At 45.1% G+C, this 27265-nt stretch overlaps 2 protein-coding genes and 1 pseudogene across 4 annotated transcripts; 1 reads left to right on the top strand and 2 right to left on the bottom strand.

Moving 5' to 3' along the window:
* Positions 1 to 6291: 6291 nt before the first annotated feature.
* Positions 6292 to 12868, bottom strand: LOC116903562 (probable N-acetyltransferase CML1). Its single transcript, XM_032906179.1, has 2 exons — positions 12465 to 12868; positions 6292 to 8321 (listed from the first exon to the last, which is right to left on the bottom strand). Exon 2 carries the CDS (start codon positions 8287 to 8289, stop codon positions 7594 to 7596), a length of 696 nt encoding a protein of 231 aa, XP_032762070.1. The 5' UTR covers positions 8290 to 8321; positions 12465 to 12868; the 3' UTR covers positions 6292 to 7593.
* Positions 12633 to 26512, top strand: Tprkb (TP53RK binding protein). Of its 3 annotated transcripts, none has more exons than XM_032906181.1 (6): positions 12633 to 12724; positions 17821 to 17898; positions 20537 to 20698; positions 23406 to 23528; positions 24985 to 25161; positions 25927 to 26512. In XM_032906181.1, exons 3-6 carry the CDS (start codon positions 20558 to 20560, stop codon positions 26011 to 26013), a joined length of 528 nt encoding a protein of 175 aa, XP_032762072.1. In that variant the 5' UTR covers positions 12633 to 12724; positions 17821 to 17898; positions 20537 to 20557; the 3' UTR covers positions 26014 to 26512. The 3 variants fall into 3 exon arrangements, with proteins under 3 accessions (XP_032762072.1, XP_032762074.1, XP_032762071.1); XM_032906180.1 differs by lacking the exon at positions 12633 to 12724 and adding an exon at positions 16316 to 16984 and having other exon boundaries at positions 17810 to 17898; XM_032906183.1 differs by lacking the exon at positions 17821 to 17898 and having other exon boundaries at positions 12704 to 12724; positions 20539 to 20698.
* LOC116904317 lies at positions 12647 to 18115 on the bottom strand (annotated as a pseudogene).
* Positions 26513 to 27265: the final 753 nt, after the last annotated feature.

Below are 27265 nucleotides of genomic sequence, written 5' to 3'. Positions count from 1 at the left end.
CCCTGAGCAGGACTAAAGAGGAGCCTGAAGGCCGTATGGTCATTGTTTCAGGGGAAAGAGACCATACATAGAGGGGGTACATTAGGATGGGGGAGAAAGGCGGGAGGGAGGAAGGGGAGAGAGAACAAGTTCAAGTGTATGAAGCATGCAGCCTTACAAGGAGCAAAGAGAAATCCTTTTAACTGTGGGATGCGTGTACTATGTGCATGTTCATATGACTTGATCTATGGCATATGATGGCAGCGACTTCCCCAAAGGCAGTGATGCATCTGAACTAGAGAAGGCCCAGGCTCAGGTACAAAGTGCTCTGAAGGCAGCTGGGCCAGGAGAGCAACCTTGCTGGAAAGAAATCAAGCTACCTGCGGGTAAACAGCACGTGAGGCCCGGCTCTGATGTGAGTTTGCCTGAAACAAAAGGCTTTCCTTCTGTTAATTCCCTCAGGGCTGGGGTGTGCCATTGCCTTGCATTGCATGGTCTGTGGGCACTTCATGGTTTATATGGTCTAAAAGACAGCAATGTCTGAGGTGACAAAGGAATCATTTGGATTGGCAGAGAACCAGGAGACACAAGGGTAGCTGAGAGCAGAGTAAATATGACAAGACCTCTGAGCCTCCACCATGTAGACATACATTTTGGAGCCACGATGACAGTAGATTTAACCCAATTAGGGTGGGGGGTACACACTGAGCCCACATCTATGGCAGAGTAACCGAGATCCTGCTGGGGTGAGGCCATGTTGGGAAAACTCATGGTTTGTCTGTCAATGCTGCCTTCAGCTTTCTTGCACAGGGCAAACCAGAAGCTGGAACCAGGGTCCTGGAGGACACTGCTGTTACCACCTGAATGGCAAACGTTCCCCAAAGGGTTATGTGTTTTAGCGTTTGTTCTCCAGAGGCTGTCATTGTTTTGGTAGGTTGTAGACTCTTTCAGGCCAGGGTAGCATTAATGTGGGACCACAGGGGTAGACTAGAGGGTTACAGCCTCCTCAGCTTGGGACCTGAGTTCTGCTCCCTGCTGCACCTGGATGTAAGCTGCATGCCAAACCCTGAAGTTACTCCTGCTGTGCCTCCAGCATCCCCCACACAAAATGATACTCATACTCATACACACACAAACTGAGGCTAAGTCGATCCCCATTTTAAAAAAAAAAAAAAAGCCTATTTGTGGTCTCTTGTGCTCCTGGAATTGAGTCCATGCCCCCTAATAAGGATGCAGAACCTGCAGAGGCAGGCCCTTGCTGTCCATCACCCACTCTCTTCCTTGGTGGTCTCCTTAAGAATAGTGCGTTGATCTAATCCCACTCACTGCCTCCACAATACCAAGAACACACGAGGTACAGGAGGTCTCCATCCAACATCCGGTCCTGGAAACTCAGTATCCTCAGAAATGCTTGTGAAATGGTTGAGGCTGTTAATCGGGCTCTAGGCTTCCAAGCACTCTGGAAGCTCTTTCAATGCAAAACACTCACTCACCTCCCCACGTGGGTGCCTCCCTAATTCCTCCAGAGAGCCCACTTGATAAAGAGTCCAGAATATTCTTGAAAAGAACCGCGACTCTTGGGCTGCTCAGTGGTTAAGAGCACTGACTGCTCTTCCAGAGGTCCTGAGTTCAAATCCCAGCAACCACATGGTGGCTCACAACCATCTGTAATGGGATCTGATGCCCTCTTCTGGTGTGTGTGAAGACAACTACAGTGTACTAAATAAATAAAAAAATCTTTAAAAAAAAAAAAAAAAAAGAACCGTGACTCTTCCCTTGGTGATTATCCTCTCCCCACCCCAGGGAGAGCCTGAGGGTCTCTAATGAGAGCCATGATGTTGGCTAAGAACAAAGGCACGACTCAAAAACACCATTTCTATTTCCACCGGAAATTGCCAGAAGAGCACCTGTTTTCCTCTGAGTCAGCAAGCCATGCTCTGCAGTGAGGAAGACTTATCTGAAGGAAGGTGCAGACGACGCCCACTAGGATCCGAAAGACTTCCTTAGCAGCTCAGCAGCTAAGCAGCTCTCTACCTGGACAGGAACTGGACTCCCGGAAGTAGCATACTTCTTTCCATGAGGAAGATATTCTTGGGCTGACGGAGACTGAGGGTGAGCTTTGCTCTCAGGAACTGACGCAACAAATGCTCCAACTCCCCTGCGGACTCTTATCTTGTGAGATGGAACTCAGACTTCTGGTCCAAGTTCGCTGCGTGCGCTCTCCAAGGCCAAGGGTGGGGAACAGGTGAAAGGGGTCCGCCGCTCAGCACTGCACGGCTCGGCTCCTCGCTACGCGCCGCCCCCTGGAGGCAGTACACGAGAATGAAGCAGGAGGTGAGAGCTGAGGCCAATGAAGATCTTGTGCTTGCAGGAGACAGTGTCTGTGTGGTGTCCATTGGTCTCTAGGGCTTCCTGCTCAGTGGTACTCAGCCTTTGCCCTAAATCACGTTGTTTCCAATTAAAAAAATACAACCAAGCACTTCACAATTTAAGGGATTAAAATTCTGTGTATACAACGCCCCCCCCCCAGGTCATGAAACCATAGTCCATTAGGAATCAAAGAGCTGTCAAACAACGGGAGCACTGTTACTGGCTCACAGAAAACCAGCGATCACACACTGATGTATGACAGCGCTTCAGGCTCTGAGTAATCCTTTTGATTGCTGACCCATGTCAGATCTGGTGGCTACCATCTGATTTCCCACTACAAACTGGAAAATGATGATTAACTCCATCATGTTCAACCCTTTGCAAGGGAAACTTGTCTGTGAAAGAAAGGAAGCACACGACTGAGGAAGAAGGCAGGTCAGGAGATGTTTCAGACATAGAAAACACTAGTTCCTTGTTTTCCTTTGCTGTCAGGGGTTTTGAAAGCCGTCTTAGCGAATGTCACTTCAATTCTGATAACCTTGAAGTGGGAGGGAAGAAATAATACCTAACATTTCAAATAGACGGACATCAGGTTTGTCTAAAATTCTTCCTGAAATAACAAGTACCTAGGGAATCAAGACTGTTAGGGGCCGGGAAGGCGATGCTCAGTAAAGCCCTTGCTGGACGAATATGAGCACCGCGATGGGGAGAGCCTCCACACCCAGATTCTCCTTTAACAAACCGGGGGAGGGGTGGCCAGGGAGCCAGAATCTGCATGCTCATATCAGAGGAGGACTTGAGGAACTGGTTCTTTCCTTCCACTGTGGGACCTGGCATTGACCTTAGCTTCCCTGCAATGGAAAGAGTGGGAGAAGGAGGAGGCAGGCTCTCCATAGTGGATTTTGGTGTGAGGCTGTTACTGTCCGCACTACCCATGCCCTGCACAGGTCAGGCTGCTGCACTGCACCTCTAATGGCTGCACAGGGGAAGCTGCCCCAGGACACTCTGAAGGCCAGTGCTGGGATGGGCTGCCCAAGCCATCTCGCAAGCACTGCCGGTCACTAACACATTGTTCACTTTGACTGCTGCAGTGCTAGTGCATTTCATTAATGTGTGTGTCCTGAGGCTGATTTGTGAAGCTTTTACTTCTCTCCGTGGGGTGTGAGTGAGTCTCTGATCAAGAGAAGGAGAAAAGTGTTGCCATTTCCCTGGGAAGAAGTTAATGGAAGTGCCCATGTCTTTTTTTTTTTTTTTTTTTTTTTTTTTTTTTTGAGCTGGGGACTGAACCCAGGGCCTTGCGCTTCCCTAGGCAAGCGCTCTACCACTGAGCTAAATCCCCAACCCCGTGCCCATGTCTCTTAAAGGATTGTCTGAGCCCATGTAAGAACAATGTTCTCTTCAGTAACCAGTCAAGTCCGGAGCCTGAGGTATGCTTTGGAAGAGAAGCTCATTTCTTGCTGTAATGCACTGCTGGGAGAAAAGGGGATGTAGGAGCTAGGGAAAAGCGCTTGCCACAGAAACTTTAGGACCTGACTTGGATTCTTTGTTTTTGTTTTTCCTTTTTTTTTTTTCCGGAGCTGGGGACTGAACCCAGGGCCTTGCGCTTCCGAGGCAAGCGCTCTACCACTGAGCTAAATCCCCAACCCCTGACTTGGATTCTTAGCAGCCATGTTTAATACTGAGCCAATGGTGGCTAGCTCTTGTAATTCTGGGTCTGAAGAGGCAGAGACTAGAAATTTCCTAGGACACTTTGCAGGCAATGTACCCTAAGACATGAGTCCCAGGTTCCTGTTAGGAACTGTTTCAAGAAGAAGGGGTGGCCTCCTCCAACCTCTGCACACATGTGCACCCACCTCCATGGGCTTGGAGGTGAAGAGACAGAAGATGTGTTTTCGTGGGTCACATGTATTTGCCTCCTTGGATAAGAAGCCAGCAGGGATAAGGTGGAGGAGGGGCTGGGTAATCCAGAGGTCACTGTTACTTCCCAGGATTCAGAAAGACAAGCAAGGCTTTGTGTCAACAGAGAGGAGGTGTCTGGCACACCCCATTCACCATTGAGAACCCAGCCTGCCCTGAGCCTCCATTTGCGTTTTAGGAGAGCCCAATGCCTCAGAGGCTTTGTGTATGGCCTCTGCTGCCAACCTCCTTCTTACCCCATCCCAAGCTGTCTGTTCAGCAGCCTGGAGCTGTGCTGGCTCATGGCCACTCTGGCTTTGTTGTTTTGTTTTTCCTGGCTTTGCTGCAACTCTGTTCAGCCACTCCAGAGAGTAAAGCATGGCCTTCAAAATTTAGATGCATCACAACCGGCTGTCCTGGATGCCTTCACAGCCCTTTGTGCCCAGGTCAGCACCTCCCTCCCACCCTCTGCCCTAGAGTCTGGTCTTCTGTTCTGCCCCCTTTCAGCCTTCACTTGGGTTTGGCCTTGAGGATGGGGTGGGAGGCCTGGGAGAGATTGGGAGATGGAGGCAGAGAGTGAGCTAGTGCTTCGTCTGGGACCTCCTTGAGGACAGGGGCTATTCCCAGCCGTCAGGTTCCCCAAACCTTCCCTCCCTTCCTGTCCAGAACAGGCAGCCTGGATGACTTCACTTCTGCTCCTCCTCTTCAGGCCGAGGTCACCGCATGCTGGCTTTGGCGCATCCTGGGTGTGAGCTCTGCCTGTCCCTGTGGTGCTCAACTCCCGTCACTGTCTCTCAGTCCCTGAGGTAATCGACGAGCAAAGTGACAGGGGCTGTTGTGGCTCAGAGGTTTGGAGGGTCTAGCCCAGGGTAGATCCAGGTGCCCTGAGAAGGCTCTGAAGGAGGAACCCCTGCAGGCTTCATAGGCAGCTCAGACACTGGTCAGGGGATTGTCCCTAAGACCTTGGGCTGTGTGGGCTGGGAAGAGATGAGTCCTTGGTAGGTGGCCTTTGGATTTCTTTCAACAGAGCCCCAGACTAGGGCCAACTTGGATCCTAGGAAGGGCTGAGCAGTCCAGAGCTGGCGAAGGGTAGTGGGTATAGCAGGTGTCCTACCCCTGTTGTAGGGACAGACACCTTGGCAAGTAGAAGCTAACATTCTGTGTTTTGTCCCCTAGAATGTGTGGAAGAACCTACCTGAGAAGTCCTGGCATCCAGGGGCAGGGGTAGCTCCTCTACAGAGGCTCCTCTCAGATATGGCTCCATATATGGTCACATAGACCAGAGCCTTCTTCCTCCCAGAGGCCCAGTGAGCCAAAAAACATCTAATTTGTATTCTAGCTGTGTGTGGCCATCTTTTTTGGGTAGAGGACACACTACAGTGCCATTAAGTGCAGCGTAGAGAGCATTCCCACAGCCCTAGAGCCACTGTGTAGAGACCAGGCTGGGTGGACCATGTTAAAATTGGTGCATTTAAAAACAAAGATATCCAACCTTGAAGGCCTTTCTGCAGGGGTAGGAAAGGAAATATTCATGGCTGAACACGGGCTACCCCAGGATGATGCCAGCACTGCATTTAAATGGCAGTGTTCCAGACTTAATGAAACTTCACTGTGTCATACTGCCTGCAGCTACACCGACCCCATGCTTCTGAAAACAACAGTCTGTGATGGAGGATAGCACTCACCTTGATCTATCCATGGCATGAAGGAAACAGTGTGAAGCAAAGCAACAAGAGACTCATATCTTCATGAGTGAGCCTTACGTGTCATACTTAAGTGATCGAGGTAGGCTTCCCATGTTCTCACAGTCTAGGAAGTAGGCACTAATCCTCTGGGTGACTGCATCTCTAGAGGGCACAAAGGATCTTGAGAAGACTGATCGTCTGCAGCTTGTGAGCACTGTTAACTGGTAAGGTTTACACCCATCTCCAAGGAACAGAGGAGACATTTACAATGACAAGCATTGTGAGGCTTTTCTTACAGAAATATGATGATATTCCAGATTGGACACTGACTGCCAGATAAATTATACCATCCCAGTCTATCTTAGTTGGATTGGTGAGTTTATTGAGATGTGTATAAGAATGAGAACAAGGAGTTACTTACAGGAGCATGGATGACTCAAAGGCAGCTTCATCACTGGAAAGGCACAGGCATGACTTACAAAACATTCATTCATTCTGGAGCCCTGCACTACTTCCAAGCAGCTCTGAAGGTAAGTCTCTTCTCTCCAGCAGTAGCTGCTAATAGAACCTTGGGGTGGGCCTCAGTGAATCCTTTAAGTTTCAGGTGCTTCCTGATCTTGTTAAGTTGTCTCACCTCTTGGACCTGTCTTACTTACAAGTCTCATGAGCTTTCAGAAAGTAGCTATTTCCTAGGAAATAAAATGAAAGGGGTAGCGTTTCATTTCTTAGGAAATAGCTATATAGCAAGTTTACTGCAGAGTGCGCTGCTGTAAAAGAAAGTGATAAAGGCATTTTTTTTCTAACTTCCAAATAAGGAGACTATAGTGACACCCATATTCTACTTCTGAGGAGTCAGAGATCTTCTCTACCAGGATAACAGGGTTCTTGGGTTCCAAACACAGGCCATAGTTAGAAATGTACTTTTACTGAAGCCTGGGGGTAAATGAGCTTTCTTAGTATTTTGTATAACTCTACACATCTTTCTAATGAAAATCTCTACTCTGAGGATGTAAACATGAGCTAAAACACCTCAAGACCCTGGGCTGCTGATCTTTTCCCCAAACACCCTTCTGATACTTGCATCAGTATCCAGCCCTGGGGAGCTCCTGGCTTGTTTGTGGGCTGGGCTTGGCTGTAGTGATGCCTGTGTGAGTGAAGACAGTAGAATAAGAAACTCAGTGTATCCATGTGTGAACCTGGCAAAGAATTAAAACAAAGGTGTCATTCACTGAGTCTGAGAAGGACAATGACCAGAGGCCAAAGCTCATGGCTTCCTGAAACGTAGGAACAGAGAGAGAGAAACCTTCATGTTCACTTCCCATGTTTACATTCAACCAACTAGGTGTCCTGGCAGTAGGTGAACTCCAGCCTTACAGAAACTTCTGGTCCACACTCAAAAATGAAATACATACATTAGTATTTTGCACGGTTTCTAATACAACAGTAATATGGGGCTAGGTATATGAAACACAGGCACCCCAGACACCTCGAATGCAGCAGAGCCCCCATACCCCCTGTCAGCCATCACATGCATCAGAAGCTGGTGCACAGCAACAAGCTTTTATTGTTAATCACACTGACATGACAGGGTTCACTGGTTCCTGTAGCAGAGTGCAGAGAAGCGTGCTTGCTCCACAGGAACTCAAGGTCACAGCCCCCCTTCCTAGGCAGAAGGGAAGGGATACTTTAATTGAATTGTCCTAATACCCATTAACCTCCAGAACATAGTCAGGAAGCGTTGGCCTGTCTTCTGGAAGCCCATGCCCAGGTAGAGGGTCATAGCACCTTGCTGTATGATACTGGTCTCAAGGACAACATCAGTGTAGCCCTGGCCCCGTGCAAACTGGAGCACAGTTCTGACCAGTGCTTTCGCTATCCCCTGTCCTCGATGCTGTGAGGACACAGACAGGTGAAAGAGCTGAAGCTGCTTCCTCCCTGATGGAGGCTCCTTGACTGGCAGAGCAGCCACTATGCCCACCACCTGGTCTCCAGACTCAGCCACCCAGAAGGAGCCATGTGCATTCAGGTAAGACTTGGTGATGTCAGCCATGTCTGTCCGCAAACATGTAGCCACATACTCCTTCCAGGGCTGTCCAGCAAGGAACCGCAGGAGTAGGAACAGGAAGAAGATGCATACAACAGCCAGCAGCCAGGAGCCAGACACCAGGACCAGGGCAAGGGACACCCCAAGTAAGAGTAGGAGGGTTCGGGGCAGCATAAGCATGTGGCGGAAGGTGGAGGGGATGTGTTCTTCCATGCCCTTGGTGAACACATCCACGACACTTTTGTGGTCGCTGTCTTGGTACTGGCGGATGTGATAAGGAGCCATGGGAGACTTCTGGGTCTCAAATCTTGGCATCCAGGAGAGACAGCTATACCTATCCCTGAACCCTGCAGAAGAGAGAAGCCGTGAGTCTCCTGAACTTCCCTTTCCCAACCTCCCAGGACCCATGTAGGCCCTGTTCAAAGGTGTATTTTTCTGCTATCACCATAAAGGAAGCCGGACACTAACACTGAGAGGAAGTAGTGTTAGGAGAACCTGAAGGCCCCCTGCACCCTCCCTTTTAGTCGCTAGCCACTGGGTGCTCTTATTCTCTCTGATCAAGTGTGTCCATCTGTCCATCAGGGAAAAGGAACATTTGGTTTTAACGCTCTGACCTGTGGGCAGCATGTGATAAATTGCCGCTATCCCCTTACTCAGTTACAGGCTCTTTGGTCTTTGGTACTGAGATGGCACCTTTGTGCAGGAAGATGTGATGTCCCAAGAATTGTGTTTCCTAGTCACAGCCCTGCCTCACAGAGCTGTGTTTCCAAGCTCAAGTTCCAGCAAAGCCTTTCTCCTCACTAGAAAGACTTGATGTGGTGACCAAGGGTTAACTCCAAGCACCCACCCTTAGATATTATTGTGCAATACAAGCCCCAGCTTTGCCTCTCTTCCTCTCACCTGCTACCACAGAGCCAGGAGTGTCTGGAATGGTTCCCACTTCTAAGTCACACTAAGAAGAAACTACTGCCCTCCCTCTGGGCAGTAGAACTGCGGAGGAAATGCCTTGGGTGGCTCCAGAATAATTGTAAACCAAAGGCCCAGAACTGGACTGAGAAGGTAGCACACATCCATCTTTCCTTGTGACCCCATCAAATACACCTGGACAAGCAAGCTCTGGAGTGGTACATTGGGCCCCAGCATTATGAAGCCCACCACCTCTTGTTTCCTTCACTTCTTATTGGTTTTCTCCAATTCTCATCCTGGATATCTGAATGTGCTTGCTATGATAGTGTCTCTTTCTATGGTGTGTGTGTGTGTGTGTGTGTGTGTGTGTGTGTGTGTGTGTGTGTGTGTGTAAAACAACCCTTTACAGGGGGCCATCCAAGACTCTCGAACGTATCAGGTATTTACATTATGATTAATAACAGTAGCAAAATTAGTTATGTTTGGGGGTCCCCACAACAGGTGGAACTATATTAAAGGTTTGAGAAGCATTGTTAGATTTGGTCACTGGCTATGTGCTCATACCTCCTGCCTCAGTAAGGGCCTTTATAGCAGTGTTCACCCCTGCCTCGGCTGTAGCTGCTCCTACTGAAATGGATCTGTAGCCTACACTGACCTCCCCACTCCTTAGCCACAGTGTGAAGGAGGCAACTCTTGTGTTTCATGAGCCCCTTTCCATACCAGTAGATCTGCTTTCCAAATAACAGTCCCCAAGTAGGGCATCTGCTGGAGTTCTGAGCCATGCTCACACCCGCTAACAGCAGCATCACTTTACCGATATGGGCAAGAGTGGCTTACCTGACTCTCTTTTCCACGTAAACATGAGAAATTTTATTTAAAGAAAATATGAGAATATTTTTGTAAGGACAAAAGGGGAATGCCACCATGCCCAGTGAAAGGGAATATTTCAGATATTGAAGGAATTTAGTGTGGTAAAATAGGGTTTTGCCTTGGATAATAATGACCAGATTTTTTTTCCCAAATGAAAACAAAATAAAACAACAACAACAACAACAACAACAACAACAACAAAAAATGAGGGTAAAGCCAGGCAGCCGGAGTGAGCGGCAAATGAAGGGCACAAAGTCTTCAGGGACAACCTACGATGGTGCAGTCTTGTGCTGCTACTGGAGTTCCTTAAGTCAAAATTAAGCCCATCTACACGACCTAACGGCCCACAGTTAAAACAGTGGGTTCTTGTTAGACTGTAAGATATTAATCTCCTCTCAGCATTTGTAAAAAATACTTAAAAATGCAAACATTTTAATTAACTACTTCTGCTTTTTGTTAGCTTTGTCAAAAATTTAACTAGAGAACCCGTCTTAAGCTGATGCTCATTAGGTCTAATTTGTTTTTGTTAACCTCTCTAAATAACCACTTTTATAAGTAATTTTCCCAGTAAATTTAACACCCTATGCATCTGTGTAGCAATCTACGTCTGACCTTGTTTGTAGTTACAGACATTTAATTCATGTAGAATGATTGACACAACACATTTTATACAGAAGTCGTAATGTATACTTATAACCATATAATTCTTTTGCTATTTGTACTATTTTTAACCAGTATCATTCAGAATTAAAAACAAAACCAATCACAATTAGTACTGTTATCTAAAATCCTGGTGTATATGTCTTCACCTTGACAGAAGACATATCTGATTGCTGTATTCGTAATTCATTTATTACATCTGTGTATAATCATTGACACTGTTCCCCATTATGGGTCTAAAGTTTATTTTTAAATAGTTAATGCTGTAGACCTTTTACCCTACCAGCCAAAGAACCCAAATTTTGCTTCAAAATTGTGAGTGGAGGTTAGAAGGCAAGCTTGTGGAGTTGGTTCTCTCCTTCCTCCTTAGGTGGGCTCAGGGGATTTTATTCAGGTCTCAAGCTTGCTGGGCTATCTTAATGGATTACATACTGAATTTTAACACTAGCTTTCCTTAAATGTTTGCTCATTAGTTCTGTGTGGTGTTCTTTAAGAATTATATGGCTACCGTGTACAGACATTTTTGCAAAAATACAGCCTCTAATGGGCATCCCCCTTAGTATTTTTGGAGATGCTAAGATAGCATCAACAGGATAAACAAAATGTAAAAAAATAGACAAGGTAGGATTCTAGGGTTTATTGGCATTAATTCCTTGACATCTGTCACTCATTCACACCTTCAACACAGAATCAGATCTGTTGGGACAGATCTCATCCCAAGGATGAGAGACAAGATCAAACCATCAAGCCAAGCAATAGTATCTTCAGCGAACATTCTTCAGAGACGTGGAAAGGTTTGTCAGAACCAGAACCAAGTCACAGTGGCATGATGTTGCTTGTCTGCAATTCCAGCACTTGGGAAGCTGAAACAGAAAGGCTGACAACTGCAGGACAGCCTGGCCCTCATGAGTAAGGGCCAAAAGTAAAGCAGAGAAGTTAAAGAGAAATGGTTTTTATACATAGTTACCTGACACATTTTCCAACCTTGGTTCATACTTTTATTATTTATATTTGCTTCAGAACAAGGCATATTTCAGAAATTCTCACTCCAAGTCACAGCTGCTCCTGTTACACATATGCTGTGTTCTGACACACATCTTTTTGTGCCAGAGAATTTTCTTACAAGTAAGAAGTCATTCTGACAATCAACCAGGTACATGGTGTCAGGATCTCATTTTTTATATGACACAGATCTCAGAGTTGCTACTGACAGCGGAGAATGATTGGGGACAGATAGGGACACTTGCATATTCTGTATTATGAAGACACCCATACTCCACACTGAGGAAAGGAACTTAGTGCTGACACCCTCTCATTTGTTTTGAGTTAACCTCCCAGGTACCTCTGGAGGAGTATAAGGTTGATCTCAGTAGAAACTAATTAGACTCTGAGTTTCAACGTGCCTAGGTCCAAACATCTGCAGATGAGAAAGAGTGCAGAAAGCTGACAAAACAAATATCATCTGCCCAGCGAGGCAAAATGGAGCTCCAGGATTATTGGCTGTCTTTGCCTATGGCCCAATCTCCTCCTTTATATAATCTGCTGGGTGGAGATGGTATAAAATACATGTCTTTAGGGTAATTAATCTACATTCTTAAGACTGTTGGCTCTCTCTGGATAAACTGTAATATTAAGATTCAAGCCCTTTATTCATTGGGTTTCTGACAGGTAGCAAGAATCAAAATCTGATTTTACTATCTAGGTGGCCATCCTTTCCACGAGCAGTACCCTGGTCTTGCACAATTTCCTGAGGCTGATGGATTCTGGGGACTTGATCCCAGTATCACGTCCATCTGTCTGCTCAAGAAATTTGCCTTTTTCCTCTGTCACAGCTGTGAGAGTCCCCTTGTCTCTAGATCTCCAAGCACCGAAAGAGCTCCTTCAAAGTAAGACCCAAGCACGCCACATCCCCGTTTTCACCTGAGAGCATACTCGGGTAAACAGAGTCTCAAAAGCTGATGAATTGTAACTCACGTCCTGGTGAATATTTTTCTTTTCACAGGAAAAGGGCATTCAACACAGGCTAAGAACAAAGCTGACACTCAATACCATACCTCAACTTCTAGGCCCAACCTGTAGGGTGCTTTCTGCTTCCGAAGCCGGGACAAAGCAGAAGTAGCTATCCTCAGCCTCCGCCACAAGCTCCTAGCATTAATAGTAGTTTGCTGAAGTTCATATAAACATAGCCAGGAGTCCGCCCACCGGAAACAGGCTGCCTTGGAGTCCGTCCACCTGATCAAACATTAAGCTCTTCCGGAAGTAGAGAGCTTCGTTTCCAAGGGGACGGTCTTCTGAGACGGACGGGAGACTGAGGGTGAGTTCCGCCCTGTAGCTCTTCCCATGCGGACAATATTGTGGGCGAAGTGTGCATGTTTTTGCCAGTGTTTGTCGCGAGCCCTCCCAAGCCGCGGGTGGAGAGCGACATAGTCTCAGGAGTGCGGCTCCGGCCCGAAGGCCACTCGGCTGCGCGCGCCCGGGCGCCCCCTGCAGGCGATGCCCGAGGCTGAGGCTGGAGGAGCCGCGTGTGGACCGCACAGCCACAGCCAGGCCCAGTGCTGGGAGGGAGTCGCTTCGGAGAGTCGCCCCCACGCCGGGCTTTAGGGGGCCAGCGGGCTCCCAGGGGGCGGGAGGGATCCAGGCAGGAAGCCCGGAGTACAGGGACGTCTTGTTGGAAAGCCTGACCAACCTAAGTGAGGGCAGGCCATGCCATCCAGGCCGGAGAGGAGTCAGGCAGGGAAGTTAGGGCTTTAGCTTCAGCTCTGACTTCCTCCTGAAGGACCCGGTGACCATAAGGATAGGTTAGAATTGCATTACTGGTGGCCAGGGCCCGGATGAGGACGTCGTTAGGATGTTAATGATAAGGGGTGATGGTAATGTCTGTGACAAGGATGAGTCAGAATTAGAAGTGGATGTAGAAGAGTTAGAACATGGGCATTGCCTTAGGCCACCTCCTGTTGCTAATACCACAATACTTCATCGGGAGGGTGAGGTATTTTGTTGTGTTTTCCTAGAAGAGGCTTTCTTTGTGTATCTCTGGCTGTCCTGAACTCACTCTGTAGACCAGGCTAACCTCAAACTCAGAGATCTGCCTGCCTCTGCCTCAAGCCAGGGAACAGGTTAGGAGGCTAGGCAAACTTGCTTTCACCACAGACTTGCTCTGGAGATGTTAGCCATTATTTTGATGTTTTTACATGACAGAGCATACGGATCACGCCTACAATATTCTTTATCAGTTCGATGCTAACTTGAGAAAGACTGTGTCAGGACATTATAAAACTTTTTCTATAACAGAAACCTTCAGACATAATTCTAGAAAATCAGAGGTAACTTTCTGTTATGTTTAAGTTTTGTGGTTTTTAAATTATTTTTTAAAATATTTTATGTGTAAGTATGTTTTGCCTGTATATATGTGTGTGTGCCACTTGGGTGCCTGGTACCAATGGAGGCTAGAAGACGGCATTGGATCTGCTGGGACTGGAGTTACAGATGGTTGTGAGCCACCTTCTGAATGCTGGGTCCTGGTCATCTGCAAAAGCAGCAAATGTTCCTTTTTTCTTTTCTTAAAGATTTATTTACTTGTTATATAAATACATTGTAGCTGTCTTCAGACATACAGGAAAAGGGGATCAAATCTCATTACAGATGGTTATGAGCCACCATGTGGTTGCTGGGATTTGAACTCAGGACCTCTGGAATAACAGTCAGTGCTCTTATCCACTGAACCATCTCTCCAGCCCCCTTTTTTCTTTTTAATTGGATAGTTTATGTATTTACATTTCAAATGTTCCCCCTCCCATCCCCTGTCTCCCTGCTTCTATGAGGATGCTCCCTCTCCCACCCATCCACTCCCCCTCAACACCCTGGCATTCCTCTATACTGGGGAAATGAGACTTCACAGGACCAAGGGCTTCTCCTATTGATGCCAAACAATGCCATCCTCTACTACATATGTGGCTGGAGGCATGAGTCCCCCCCCCCCCCGCCCTTGTATACTCTGGTTAGTGGTTTAGTCCCTGGAAGCTCTGGGAGGTCTAGTTGGTTGATGTTGGTTGATGTTGTTCTTCCTGTGGGGTTGCAAACTCTTTCAACTCCTTCAGTTCTTTCTCTAACTCCTCCATAGGGGTCCCTGTGCTCAGTCTGATGGTTAGCTGCAAGCATCTTAATCTGTATCAGTAAGGCTCTGGCAGAGCCTTTCAGGAGACATTCATATCAGGCTCCTGTCAGCAAGCATTTCTTGGCATCAGCAATAGTGATGCAAAGGACACTGTTAATAGGACAAAATGGCAACCAACAGATTGGGTAAAGGTCTTTTACCAATCCTACATCTGATAGAGGGCTAATATCTAATATATACAAAGAACTCAAGAAGTTAGACTCCAGAGAATCAAATAATCCTATTAAAAAAATAGAGTACTGAGCTAAACAGAGAATACTCACCTGAGGATTATCGAATAGCCAAGAAGCACCTAAAGAAATGCTCAACATCCTTAGTCATCAGGGAAATACAAATCAAAACAACCCTGAGATTCCACCTCACACCAGTCAAAATGGCTAAGATTAAAAACTCAGGTGACAGGTGATGCTGGTAAGGATGTGGAGAAAAAGGAACACTCCTTCATTGTTGGTGGGATTGCAGACTGGTACAACTGCTCTGGAAATCAGTCTGGAGGTTCCTCAGAAAATTGGACATAGTGCTACCTGAGGACCCAGCTATACCTCACTTGGGCATATACCCAAAAGATGCCTCAACATATAACAAAGACACATTCTCCACTATGTTCATAGCAGCCTTATTTGTAATAGCCAGAAGCTGGAAAGAATCCAGATGTCCTTCAACAGAGGAATGGATACAGAAAATATGATACATCTACACAATGGAGTATTACTCAGCTATCAAAAACAATGACTTTATGAAATTCTTAGGCAAATGGATGGAACTAGAAAATACCATCCTGAGTGACGTAACCCAGTCACAAAAGAACATACATGGTATTCACTCACTGTTAAGTGGATATTAGCATAAAAGCTCGAATACCCAAGATACAATCCACAGACCATATGAAACTCAAGAAAAAGGAAGACCAAAATGTAGATGCATCAGTCCTTCTGAGAAGGGGGAACAAAATACTCACAGGGGGAAATAACGGGACAAAGAGTAAAGCAGAGACTGCCCCACCTGGGGATCCATCCCATATACAGCAGCAAATGTTCTTAATGGCTGAGCCAACTCTCCAGTCGTGGTTTATGTTTTGTTTTCTGAGGCAGGATCTCATATAACCCAGGCTAGACTGGGACCGGAGTTGTGTAGTTGAGGGTGACTTTGACCTCTTTTCAGATGAAAATGTAACTTTATACACATCTAATAGGATATATTAGAATAGGCATAGACAAAGAAGAAGCTCAAAGAGTCAATGCCATTTTGCTTGCAGGGAGGAAGGCATAAGAAACTGGAACAAACTAGGGTTTTGAGGAAAACATTCCAAGACTTGCCTCCAAAGGAGTTATGGAACATAAAGTTAGGATTCAGGTGCCAAAGTTAATCCTTGCCGCTTAATGTACACGTGTAATAAAGAGTCCAAAATTCCGTTTGGTATAAGAAGTTTTTCATTAAGTATGCAACAGTTTGTTTCTCAGAAAGTGATAGGTCACCCTTTAGACTTGGTTTCAGGTCAACCTTTAGACGTGGTTTCAATTATGCAAGTTCCAGGAAATCTCAAGTACAAATAACCAGCTATGCTGATTCAGGCAAGTGTGACACTGAGTCCGTGTTTTAGGTCCTGTTGGTTGTGTTGTAAGCCATCTCTGCAGCCAACATTTTGGGTTTATAAATGTCAGCAGTTATTATATTTTGGTTTTTATTGTATATGTTCACTATAACCTTTTTGTTTTTGTTTATTTTTGAGACAGGTTCTCACTATGTAGCTCTGGCTATTTTGAAACTAACTATGTAGACCAGGCTAGCCTCAAACCCACAGAGATCCACCTGCTTCTCCCTTCTGAGTGCTGGAATTAAAGGCGTGTGCCACTATGCCCAGCTGATGTTCACTATAGTTAAAGCAACAGATGACACACATTAAGTGAAGAGAATTGAATTTTAATAATAATCATGGTAATTCTTGAGATAATGCTTACACAGAATGAACCAGTATTGATTAATTGGCATTTTACACACACCAACCAAGAAAACTTAAAACAACTATCAAAGGCAGTCTCCCCTGAGTAGACTATGGTAATGTCTACTATTAAATATTTAAATATGGATGCCAAAGTATTACAGAGAGCACTATAGTTCACTTGGAGTAAAAATAGCTTGTCAGTCATCCTAATCAGGATCTTACAAAAGCATCAGGTTTCCAGGAGAGACACTATTCTAGAAAAGTCAGTAAATCTTTTGATAGTTTTACATCTGTAAAACCAGGAACAGGCTACCTCTTGGAATCTGAAGAAGATAGCCAATCCCACCAGGACAAGATTCCAGCCACAGTGGAAGATGAAAAGGCCTTCCTTCAGCTTTGTTCCCTGGTTCTAGAGGACTTTCCTGTGTATACACGTTTGTGGCATCTGAGCCTTAGAAGTAGGTCTTTGTAAAACTTACTAATTTGCACAAAGATAAAAGTAGGTGTGAATGTAATTTTAACCACAGTGCCAGGTGTGTCTGTGAGTCCTTCAGTCCAATGTCATCTGTCCATTGATTTCACCGAAGTTATGTGGATGAGGATTGTTTTTGTCAGCAGGACTGTTTTCTCACTCAGGATGAACTTTTTCACACTTTTAAAGATAAAACCAACATGTCCACTACTGTCCTTAGATTTAATGGTTATCTGTTTGAAGGATCTGTCTCAAATAGTCATCTTATTAATCTTCTCTCTAAAGCATGCTTTGAGCACCCAGTGTGCCTTATCAGAGCTCCAGCCTGAAGAGATTTCACTGTATATCTGGGTCACTTCTCTTCCAAATCTCACTCCAGCAGTGAGATGTTAGCCCAGACTAGCTGAACAGAAAGACCATCATCGTTTGATTTCAGCCTGAGCCCAATTTTTCTGTCTTGATCCTTACAGAAAATGACTTCAGGGATCCTTCATTTAATTCCTGCTCTATCGATCCCTATACCATTATATGGTGTGGGTGTCACTGCATAGTTCACATGGGAGGCCCTGCTACTAGCCGAGTCTGGGCTAGTGCTCCAGGGGCCAAGGCTAGAAGTGCACAAATTTCTTTTTTATATAAACCCAACCTCGTCTGTTTGGATATAGATAAAGATTTCCAGTCTGAATGATGGGAGCAGAAGCCTCTGTAAAAATTGTTGGGCTGGCAGGGTTGGTGGACAGGGTAGTTTGGGCTTGAATTACCTATGTTCAAGAGCAGGTTAAAGACTCGTTTTGTTTTGTTTTGTTTTGAGGCATTTTCCAGACTGTAAAGACCCACGCTCCTGATCTCCTCTAATCTTGAACTTCTGATCCTCCTCTTCTGACCTGCACTGGATTCTAGGTGAGCACTACCACACCTGGTTTTATACAGTGCTTGGGATTGAACCCAAGGTTCTATGCATGTGCTTGAGTACTCTACCAATCAATCATCTTCCCAGGCCCTCTTTTCACTACCTTTTCTTTATGAGCAGCCTTTAAATTATTTTATGACGTTCATTTTCAATTTATGTGTAAATGTGTGCCTACATGCTCACATCAGATACATTCTGGATGCCCATGGAGACCGGAAGGAAGTGTCTGATCCCTGGGAGTTGGAGTTAGAAGTGGTTGTGAGTCTCCTGATATCAGTGCTAAGAACCAAGCTCAGGTCAAGAACACCAAATACTCAAAAGTGCTCAACCATCTCTTCAATCCCATGAAGAGCTTTTCCAAAACCTCCTCAGTTAGGCTGGGAATAGGCCGAGCATGGTGGAGCAAGCTTGTGACCGCACTGCTAGTGTGGGGAAGCAGTAGGACTGGGAGTTCCAGGCCAGCCTAGCTCCGAACGTGAGACTAATACAAGATTAAACTGACATATTTAACTACGTTCTGTTTGTTTTTCATCCCTGTGGTTTTACTTAATGTTATTACTGGTTTGACAAATCAACATTACAACGCTGACTTTGTGTTGTTTGAGGGCTGGGGCTTATGCTGAAAATTGAACGCGCTTGTGCACATGTTTGAAGACTGCTTGATCACTAAGCCATTTTTCCTGCCAACATGAGAACTTTTTTTAAAAATATTTTTTAAGATTTATTTACTTATTTTACTTATGTGAGTACACTGTAGCTGTCTTCTGTCTGATGCCAGAAGAGGGCATCAGATCTTATTACAGATGGTTGTGAGCCACCATGTGGTTGCTGGGATTTGAACTCAGGACCTCTGGAAGACCAGTCAGCGCTCTTAACTGCTGAGCCACCTCTCCAGCCCCCACATGACAACTTTTTTTTTTTTAAGTTTTTTAAATTTATTTTTCTCTCATACAATATATCCTGACCAAGCTCCCACTCCTCCCAGCCCTTCCCCACCTCCCCTCTCCCCTAGATCCACTCCCTCCCATCTCCCCTTAGAAAAGAGCAGGCTTTCCAGGGAGGCACCTGAACATGACACAACAAGATACAGTAAGCCTAGGCAGAAACTCTCACATCAAGGCTGGGCAAAGCAACCAGTAGGACACAGTAAGAGGAAAAGGGTCCCAGAAGCATCAGACACCCCCATTCCCACTGAACATGGCAGCTTTTAACCCTATTTAGTCACACCAAACCTTGCTATTGGTTGGATAGTTGTTTTCAGCCTTTCAAGATGATACAAAGGACATCTTATTTTATCATCATCAAACTTCAATTAGTTCCTCAAGAAAAAAAACTAGCAATGGACAGATATAAAAGATGAGTAGAACTTAGAACCTAGAAGATTGGCCAAACCAAAGAATCAGTTAAGATGTTGGTGGTAGAATATGCTTAGCCTTGGAAAGGCCTTAACATCAGTGTCCATCATTAAAAAGAAAACTGATGGTTGAAATTGTTCTTAAAGTTTATTTATTCTTTCGTAATGTATAGCAAGTCAGTTATACCCAGGACAATGCTCACAATAGGTGAGCCCTTGTGCTGTGCACAACCCTACACTTCTTTTACATCACATTGTGGACGTGAGCCAGCACAGCTGGTGAGAATTACTTAACACTTGTATGCTTTTGGTCAATTCCACGTTTAAATATATGTCTGAGTAAGGTATGGTATTTGAGTATAATAAATTATTTTTCTCAGTATTTGTGGCCAGGCTTTGTTAAAGGATAAATAAAGTAGATGAGAAAGCTAGGAAGAGTATGGTGAATTCAGGTCTTGTTACTGCTCTAGGTGATCTGTGACCCATTGGTCTTCTATGAGGAGAGCAGTCCTTGACTGTGCACAGAGGCTACCCATCTTTCCAAGCAGGGCACCAGCTGCTTCCTTTGGCCTTTCCCCGGAAATGGGAGAAGTAGAAACAGCTCAGCACAGCTAAAAACACACCTTATAAAGATGCCAAAGATGCTTTAGAAGTGGACTTTACTACTTTAGGAATTCTACAGTTTATGAAATTAATTTGTTAGCTCCAGCTGTCAGCCTGACAGCTTTCAGAGTCACCTGAGAAAGGACTTTCAATTGAGGGATTGTGCAGATCTTATTGATGCATTGACCTATCTATGATGGACTGCCTTGACTCTTACTTGTTGTGATATAGAAGGGCCTACCCCACTATGAGCAGCACCATTCCCTGGGCAAGTGGTCCTGAACTGTATTAAAAATCTAATTAGTTAAGCAGAAGCCAACAACTGAGTGAACAGTGTTCCTTCATGGTTTTGGGCTCTTGTAACTATAAGCCAAATAAGCCCTTTCCTCTCCTGAATTGCTTCTGGTCAGAATGTTTCTTCAAGCAATAGAAATAAAGCTAGAGCAGAAACAGGACAGTAGAATTCGAGGAGTCTGTTAGGATGGTTACATCCGCGTGTGCTTTCACATGCCATTCTGGGCTCGAGGAGCAGAGGCAGGAGGATGGAAGTACAGGGCTAGTTATAGGCCAGTGAGAGTCACGTGAGACAGACAAAGAGAAACTGGGTGGGAAAGGTGGACATAATCTTTTACATTCAAAAAAAACCTGTTGCTCTTTTGTTTTTGTCCAGGAGAGACCTCCTTGTCTATGAAATGCAGTTAACACAGCAGCTGGACTTGTTTCCCGAGTGCAAGGTGACCCTTCTGTTATTTAAAGATGTAAAAAATGCAGGAGACTTGAGAAAAAAGGCCATGGAAGGATCTATAGATGGCTCATTGATAAATGCCAGTGTGGTAAGTACAAAATATGGGAATGAGTTAACCAAGGCAGACATTTAAGAATATGCTCATTTTACCCTATAATTCTTTGATATTCAGGTAAAAAGTGTTTGCCCAAGTCACACTTTGGTGTTTTAAGTTTAAAATAACAAACAGAGTCTAAAATGCTGTACCTTCCTAGGAAGGGTTATGGCCTAGCTCTGAGCACCTGTGTTCTGGCAGATGCCTGAGTTTTGGCTTCTCATATTGCGAAGTGGGAGTCTGCAGAAGAAGCATAGTATCTTAGTTGCTATTCTGTTGCTGTAAAGAGATACCATACCCAAGGCAGCTTATTAAAAAAGCACATAATTGGGGGGTTGCTTACAGGTTCAGAGGCTAGTCCACAGCCACCATAGCAGGAAGGCAGGCTGGCAGGCTGGCAGGCATGTCACTAGGGCAGTACCTAAGAGCTTAGATCTGGTCCTCAAGCTGGAGGTAGAGAACACAACTGGACCTATTGTGGCCTTTGAAGTTTCAAAAGCCCATCCCCAGTAATACCTCACACCCCATTGGCATCAGTGAACCCTCAAAGCCTATCTCCAGTGACAAACCTCCTCCAAAAAGGCCACATCTCCTATGATGACTCTTAGTTCTCAACCTGACTACATCTGGAATGAACTAAATCCCCCAAGTGGCTGGACATACCTGTGAGGGGATCTTTGCTTAACTGAGTGATTTGATCAACATACTATAAAATAAATAAAAAATAAATACTTTCTTACTTCAAGAGAGAAGAACCAAGACATAGTCACAATCAAAACAAAAATCGACTTCCAACTGTAAACAACACAGTGTCCAGTGTCTGGTATCCACTCATCATCTCCTGGGCTCCTCCTCCAGCTCTGCCTTCTGCAGCACACACAGCTGCTCTTCTAAGCTCAGGCAGCCTCTGTTCCACTGCTGCTGCTATTCCTGGGGGCCATACTGGCCTCTTCAGAATGCTGGAACTCCTGCAACTTCACCTTCACCAATGCCTTACCTGACCTCTCTCAGTGCCCAGCCTCAGCGGCTCTCCATGACCCCTTCATGCCTCCTGGGTGACTCTTAAACTTGCCAAGTTCAACTGCCAGCACAAAGTACAACCTTGACTACCTCTGGAACATAGCTTCTGTGTGCTCTCAGGAAACACTTCTGAGAAAATTGTACCTCAGTGATGCTGGTGTTTTTTAATCGCTGCTAATTTGTCAGTTCCAGCTCACCAGGATCAGTTATCCAGTAACTCGGAGATTCCTTCTCAGTGGCGTTAGTCTCTTGTTAAGTACGGCTGACTCTTCCCTCCCAGCTGATGCACAGATTATTCATTACAAAAGGCTTCGTGCAGTCCTTGCTTCCCTCTGACACTTCACAAGCCAGGCTTCCATTGTCTGCCCTGCTTCCAACATTCTTATTTCCACGCTCCTACAGAAAAGCTCACTGGACTTTCAACACTCTGTGTGTGACTTTATCCCAAAAGTCATTCCACAATCCTCCTCAAAACAACATGGCCAGGTTCTTTACAGCAGTATTCCACTATCCTAATCCTAACTTCTGTCTCAGGTGTTACAATTGCTACGAAACACCGTGACCAAAGCAGCTTGGGAAGTAAAGTGTTTATTTGGCTTACATTTCCATATCACTGTTCATCAAACAAATCAAAGGAAGTGAGGACAGGAACTCAAGCAGGGCAGGAACCTGGAGACAGGAGCTGATGTAGAGACCATGGAGGAGTGCTGCTTACTGGCCTGCTTCCTTCTAGAACCTAGGCCCACCTGCCCAGGGTGCTCCACCCATACTGGCCCAGACCTTGTCACATCAATCACTAAGTATGTGCTTTACAACCTGCCTATGGAGCCTGGTCTTATTGAGGCATTTTCCCAATTGAGGCTTCCTCTTCTCCAGTGACTCGAGCTTGTGTCAAGTGACATAAAACTAGTCCTTCCTAAACAACTCACCAATTGAGAACCAAACATTCAAGTATAGGAGCCTATGGGAGCCATTCTCATTCAAACCAACACAAGTGGCAGAGTGGTTAAGGCACCAGGTTCCCACTTACTGTGACACAGGAAGAAGTGCCCTATTGTTCTTTGCATTGTGCATATCCCAACAGTCCTGCAAGGGGAGTACTGTGCATTGTCTCCCTCTGATAGTAAGACAGCAACTTGCCTGGTTCCCACATGGTAAGCAACAGGGCTGGGATTGAAACCCTGACGTCTTTATCCCAGTCACCTCATTGTTCTGTGAGTAACACTGATTTCATTGAGTGTGTGGGGATTGAAGGAAACAATGTTGTGGCTTATTCTGTATTAGAATAATGTGGCTTGTCCTGCAGCTTTAAAGTTATGTCATTTTTTTGTGTTGCAAGGGCCCTCGAGGTCATAATTTTTAAATACAGCCCATAAGAATTATGATAAAGGGACTGGAGAGATGACTCAGTGGTTAAGAGCACTGACTGCTCTTCCAGAGGTCCTGAGTTCAATTCCCAGCAACCACATGGTGGCTCACAACCATCTGTAATGGGATTCAATCCCCTCTTCTGGTGTGTCTGAAGAGAGCGACAGTGTACTCACATTAAATAAATAAATAAATTTTTAAAAGAAAAGAATTATGATCAAATAAACAGCTGGACTAAAGTTACCTCAGGCAGGCACAAGGTTAGGGACACTCCTGACTTTTTCTGTGCTAATATCTGTATTCTCTCTGGTAGATTGTCGATCCATTTCAAATACTTGTGGCAGCAAACAAAGCCGTTCATCTCCACAAACTGGGAAAAATGAAGACAAGAACTCTGTCTACTGAAATTATCTTCAACCTCTCCCCAAATAATAATGTAATGTGATGACTAATTTTATTTCTGTTGGCCTCGTCATCTGCACCTTCACCCCTAACCCCACCCCCCAACCCTGCTCCAATGTGACACCAAGGGCCAGGTTTCTCCAAGTAAGCTATTAGTGCTAAGCCAAAGTAGTTATGTGGAGAGGTCTGGGCAGAGCTGGTTAGCACTGCAAACTGCTGTGGAGTTGGTTTTTTGATCAAAGTTTAAACCACATGGGGCTGGTATCGTCTGCCCTTTCAATGTTGTCTTAAGTAGGCCCCTTGAGCATTTTTAAGCAACTGACAGAAATCCACATGATAAGACGTGAGTTATAGATATTTTTTGTGTCACTCTCCATATAAATTCCTTGAGGAGGAATCCGTATATTTTTTTTTCATAGTACTAGGAACTTTCTGTGACCTACTAGAGCCATTGACTCCTGCTCCCTCACATATATATAACTCATAAACACATGCGTGTATATGTGGTTATGGGGTATGCATATTCATGTGTGGGAATATGGGTGCCTCAGTGCCACGATGTGCTCGTGGAGGTCTAGAGAATGACCTCGGGTATTGGTCCTTGCCTTGTACTTGTTCCAGGTAAGGTCTCTTTGTTTTTTGCCAAGGTATGCACCACGTTATCTGGCCTGCAGCTTCCTGGGTTCTTCTGTCCCCAACTCCCCCCCCCCCCAGCTGGGGACCGAACCCAGGGCCTTGCGCTTCCTAGGCGAGTGCTCTACCACTGAGCCAAATCCCCAACCCCTGTCCCCAACTCTTACCGTGCTGTAGGAACACTGGGATTACAGATGATTGCTGCTGCGCCTGGCTGTGCATGGGTGCTAGGGAACTGAACACGTGTGCCAAGTGCTTTACCCACTGAGCCATAGAGTGCGGTTTAAATGAAAGCTGTTGAGGTGATGACATTCTGCATGTGACACAAGGAAACGATGTCTGTGCTCTGCTGATGACGATTTGGTATTATTGCTGTTAATCACCAGCTACCAATATCAAAGGGAAAACTAAGAAGTCTTTGGCATGAATTAAACCACACTTGGTTACAAAGTTTATAAAATCAGTCAGCATGGCATCAGAACTCCTCATTAATAGAATCATTGGAAATAATTGAAAACATCATCCTTGTTTGAGACACAGCTCTGGGGACAGAAAAGCAAATACAATCTTGATAATGAACAAGACAAAACTTAGTACCCTCAGATAAATGACAAGAGGAATACAAACTGTAGTCCGGAAAGTCACTTGGAGACAGAGGCAGGGGCGTTCGTGTGCAAAGCCAAAAAGTCTGGACTTGATCCAGAGGAGTACAGTGCAAATGTAAGCAGGGCAGCAATAGTAGGTGCTGGGAAGGGTCACTGAAGGGGAAGGTACCCCAGAAGCAGTGGGCTGACTGAGCAGGCCAGGACTTAGTCCAGACAAGACACTGGCTCATTGTCTTCCGTTTCTTTCTCTAGATTTCAGAGGCTTTGAAGAAGTTTGGCATCTCAGAAAGTAACACTTCAGTTCTGATTGTTTATGTTGAAGATGGAGACAAACAAGTGCATCAGGAACACCTAGTATCTCAAGTGCAAGGCCAGCAGGTGCCCTTGGAAAGTCTTCCTGAAATAACGAGGCTTTCAGAAGTCAGGAAGGTTTGTAGCGCACTCCTGAGGAGTTCAGCAGATGAGTTCTGCTGACACTCCTTGCTCATCTCTGCTGTTTTGCGAATTTTGAACCATTAACATTTTAGTTAGTTACAAGGTAATGGGATTCATGACATTTATACACATCCTGTTTCTGCTCTTTCTCATATCCTCTCCCTCTCTTACTCCCAATACCTTTTGAACTGTTAAGAGCTAGTGCGGGGCTGGAAAGCTGACTCAGCAGCTAAGAGCACCTGCTGTTCTTCCCGAGGACTCTGACTCCTGGCAAGCTCCTAGCCATCTCTGCCAACCCTTCCCGGGGAATCCGATGTCTGCTGGCCTTCATGGGGACTGCACACAAGTAGTACACACACATAAAGGCAAAACACCCATATAAGTAAAAGTTTAAAATGCTTTAGAAATAGTAACATAATTTTACAAATTCTTAGAAGGTATTTATAAATGAAAGAACTTGGATGTGGAATGAAAACTGTAAGAAAAGGCATCTCTTTCCATATTGAATGACTTCATAAAGTTAATAGCTAGATGTGGACTCTTAAAATTGATACAAATATGGTCTATATGTCCAGGCAACTTGGTTTTTTATATTAATAACTACACTTAAAAAGAATATTTGACATTAGTGACGAATTGGCACCAACTGTGAACACTTTAAACGGATTTGTGATTTCAAGTCATTAAAGCCATAATTAAATGTTTATGTAATAACATCACGTGGACATAGCATTCACTGACTGTCCTTCACGTTTACAGATATATAAACTGTCATCACAAGAAGAGAAGATTGGGACATTATTGGATGGTATCATTTGTAGAATGTCAACAAAGGATGTTTTATAAGTTGTTTAAAATATCAACAGAAAATCACAGAGGTAATTACTAGCTTTTCTTTCCCGCTTCTAAAATTAACATACTCATCACAGGAAAAGGGAAGAAGGTACTACTACCAGTCCGTTTGTTTTTTTACCTCTTAAAGATAACCTCTGTCACTGGTTTTATCATTGTCATTTAGTCCTCTGCTTATATTTCAAGACATTTCATTTTTATACAATTGGAATAAAAAAGTGCAAGCACCTAGAGAAGGCTACAGTTCTCAAGGCTCAGCCTCAGAAATCCTTCATCACCTTGTCACTCACCTTATACTTCTGGCTTTTCCACATTGCCCTTCTAAGCTCTGGGTCCTGAGAGTTTTACGCCTAAGAATTTCTTTTACTCTAAGCCAGGTATGGTGATTTTTACAGTCCACTACTCAGGAGGCTGAGGCAGGAGAAAGCTACAAGTTCCAGATCAGCCTAAAGTACTATGTCAGTTCCCTTCTCAATAAATACACAGCAGTTCATTTAACTCTCTTAGCCACTTATTAAGTGGATATGTCTTTGTCCTCTTTATACACGAGGCAACTAAAAGATTGTAGGAATACTAACCGATTAGCCCAGGGTCATGTAACTAGTATAAAACCGTGTTTGACGGTTCCTTTTCCCCTCACTTTATCTTGTATTTTGATTGGATCCATCACAGTAGGCTTGGTCAAAGGTCAGCAAAGCTCTGTGAAGAGCCAGATAAGCATATTGCTCCTCAAAGGCCATCTGCTTCCTGCTCAGTTACTCAGTACCACCTTTGCAGTCTGAAAGCAGCCACAGAGGACAGGTGGATAGTGTGTGGCCTCTGTCCTGTAAGCCTTGAGTTGAGGCTGTGGACTCCAGAGTTGGTTATAGTGACAGTCAAGCCTTAAAGCTCACTGGCTCAGTACAGCAGAAGGAAACATTTCGTTATCTTTAAGGTCGTACGGACCATAGGGAAAACCGGCAGCTGTGCTTTGGGAGCCTTCTGCTGGGCCTCTCAGCCTGGGCTTCCAGGTTACCGTGCAGCTGGGCAGAAGCTCTGGGGAGGGCAGTGTACCTTGAAAGCATCCACACGGGAGAGACCATATTGATCACCTCTTTTCTTTCATACAAGTTTTAAAATGGTGACTCCATGTTCTTCCCCCAAGCCCAGTCAGTTCTGCTCCTTCAGACCTCTCTAGAGCTCCTAGTCTGAAAAGCCCGGAACCCTCTCAGAGTGCAGTTCTAGGGTTGTTCTCTAGGTTACCCTG

The sequence above is a fragment of the Rattus rattus genome, chromosome 6 (genome assembly GCF_011064425.1).
Source record: "Rattus rattus isolate New Zealand chromosome 6, Rrattus_CSIRO_v1, whole genome shotgun sequence".
In the NCBI taxonomy this organism is placed as follows: domain Eukaryota; kingdom Metazoa; phylum Chordata; class Mammalia; order Rodentia; family Muridae; genus Rattus; species Rattus rattus.
The sequence above is the reverse complement of the archived record's forward strand: the minus strand, read 5'-3'. Positions and strand labels throughout refer to the sequence as shown.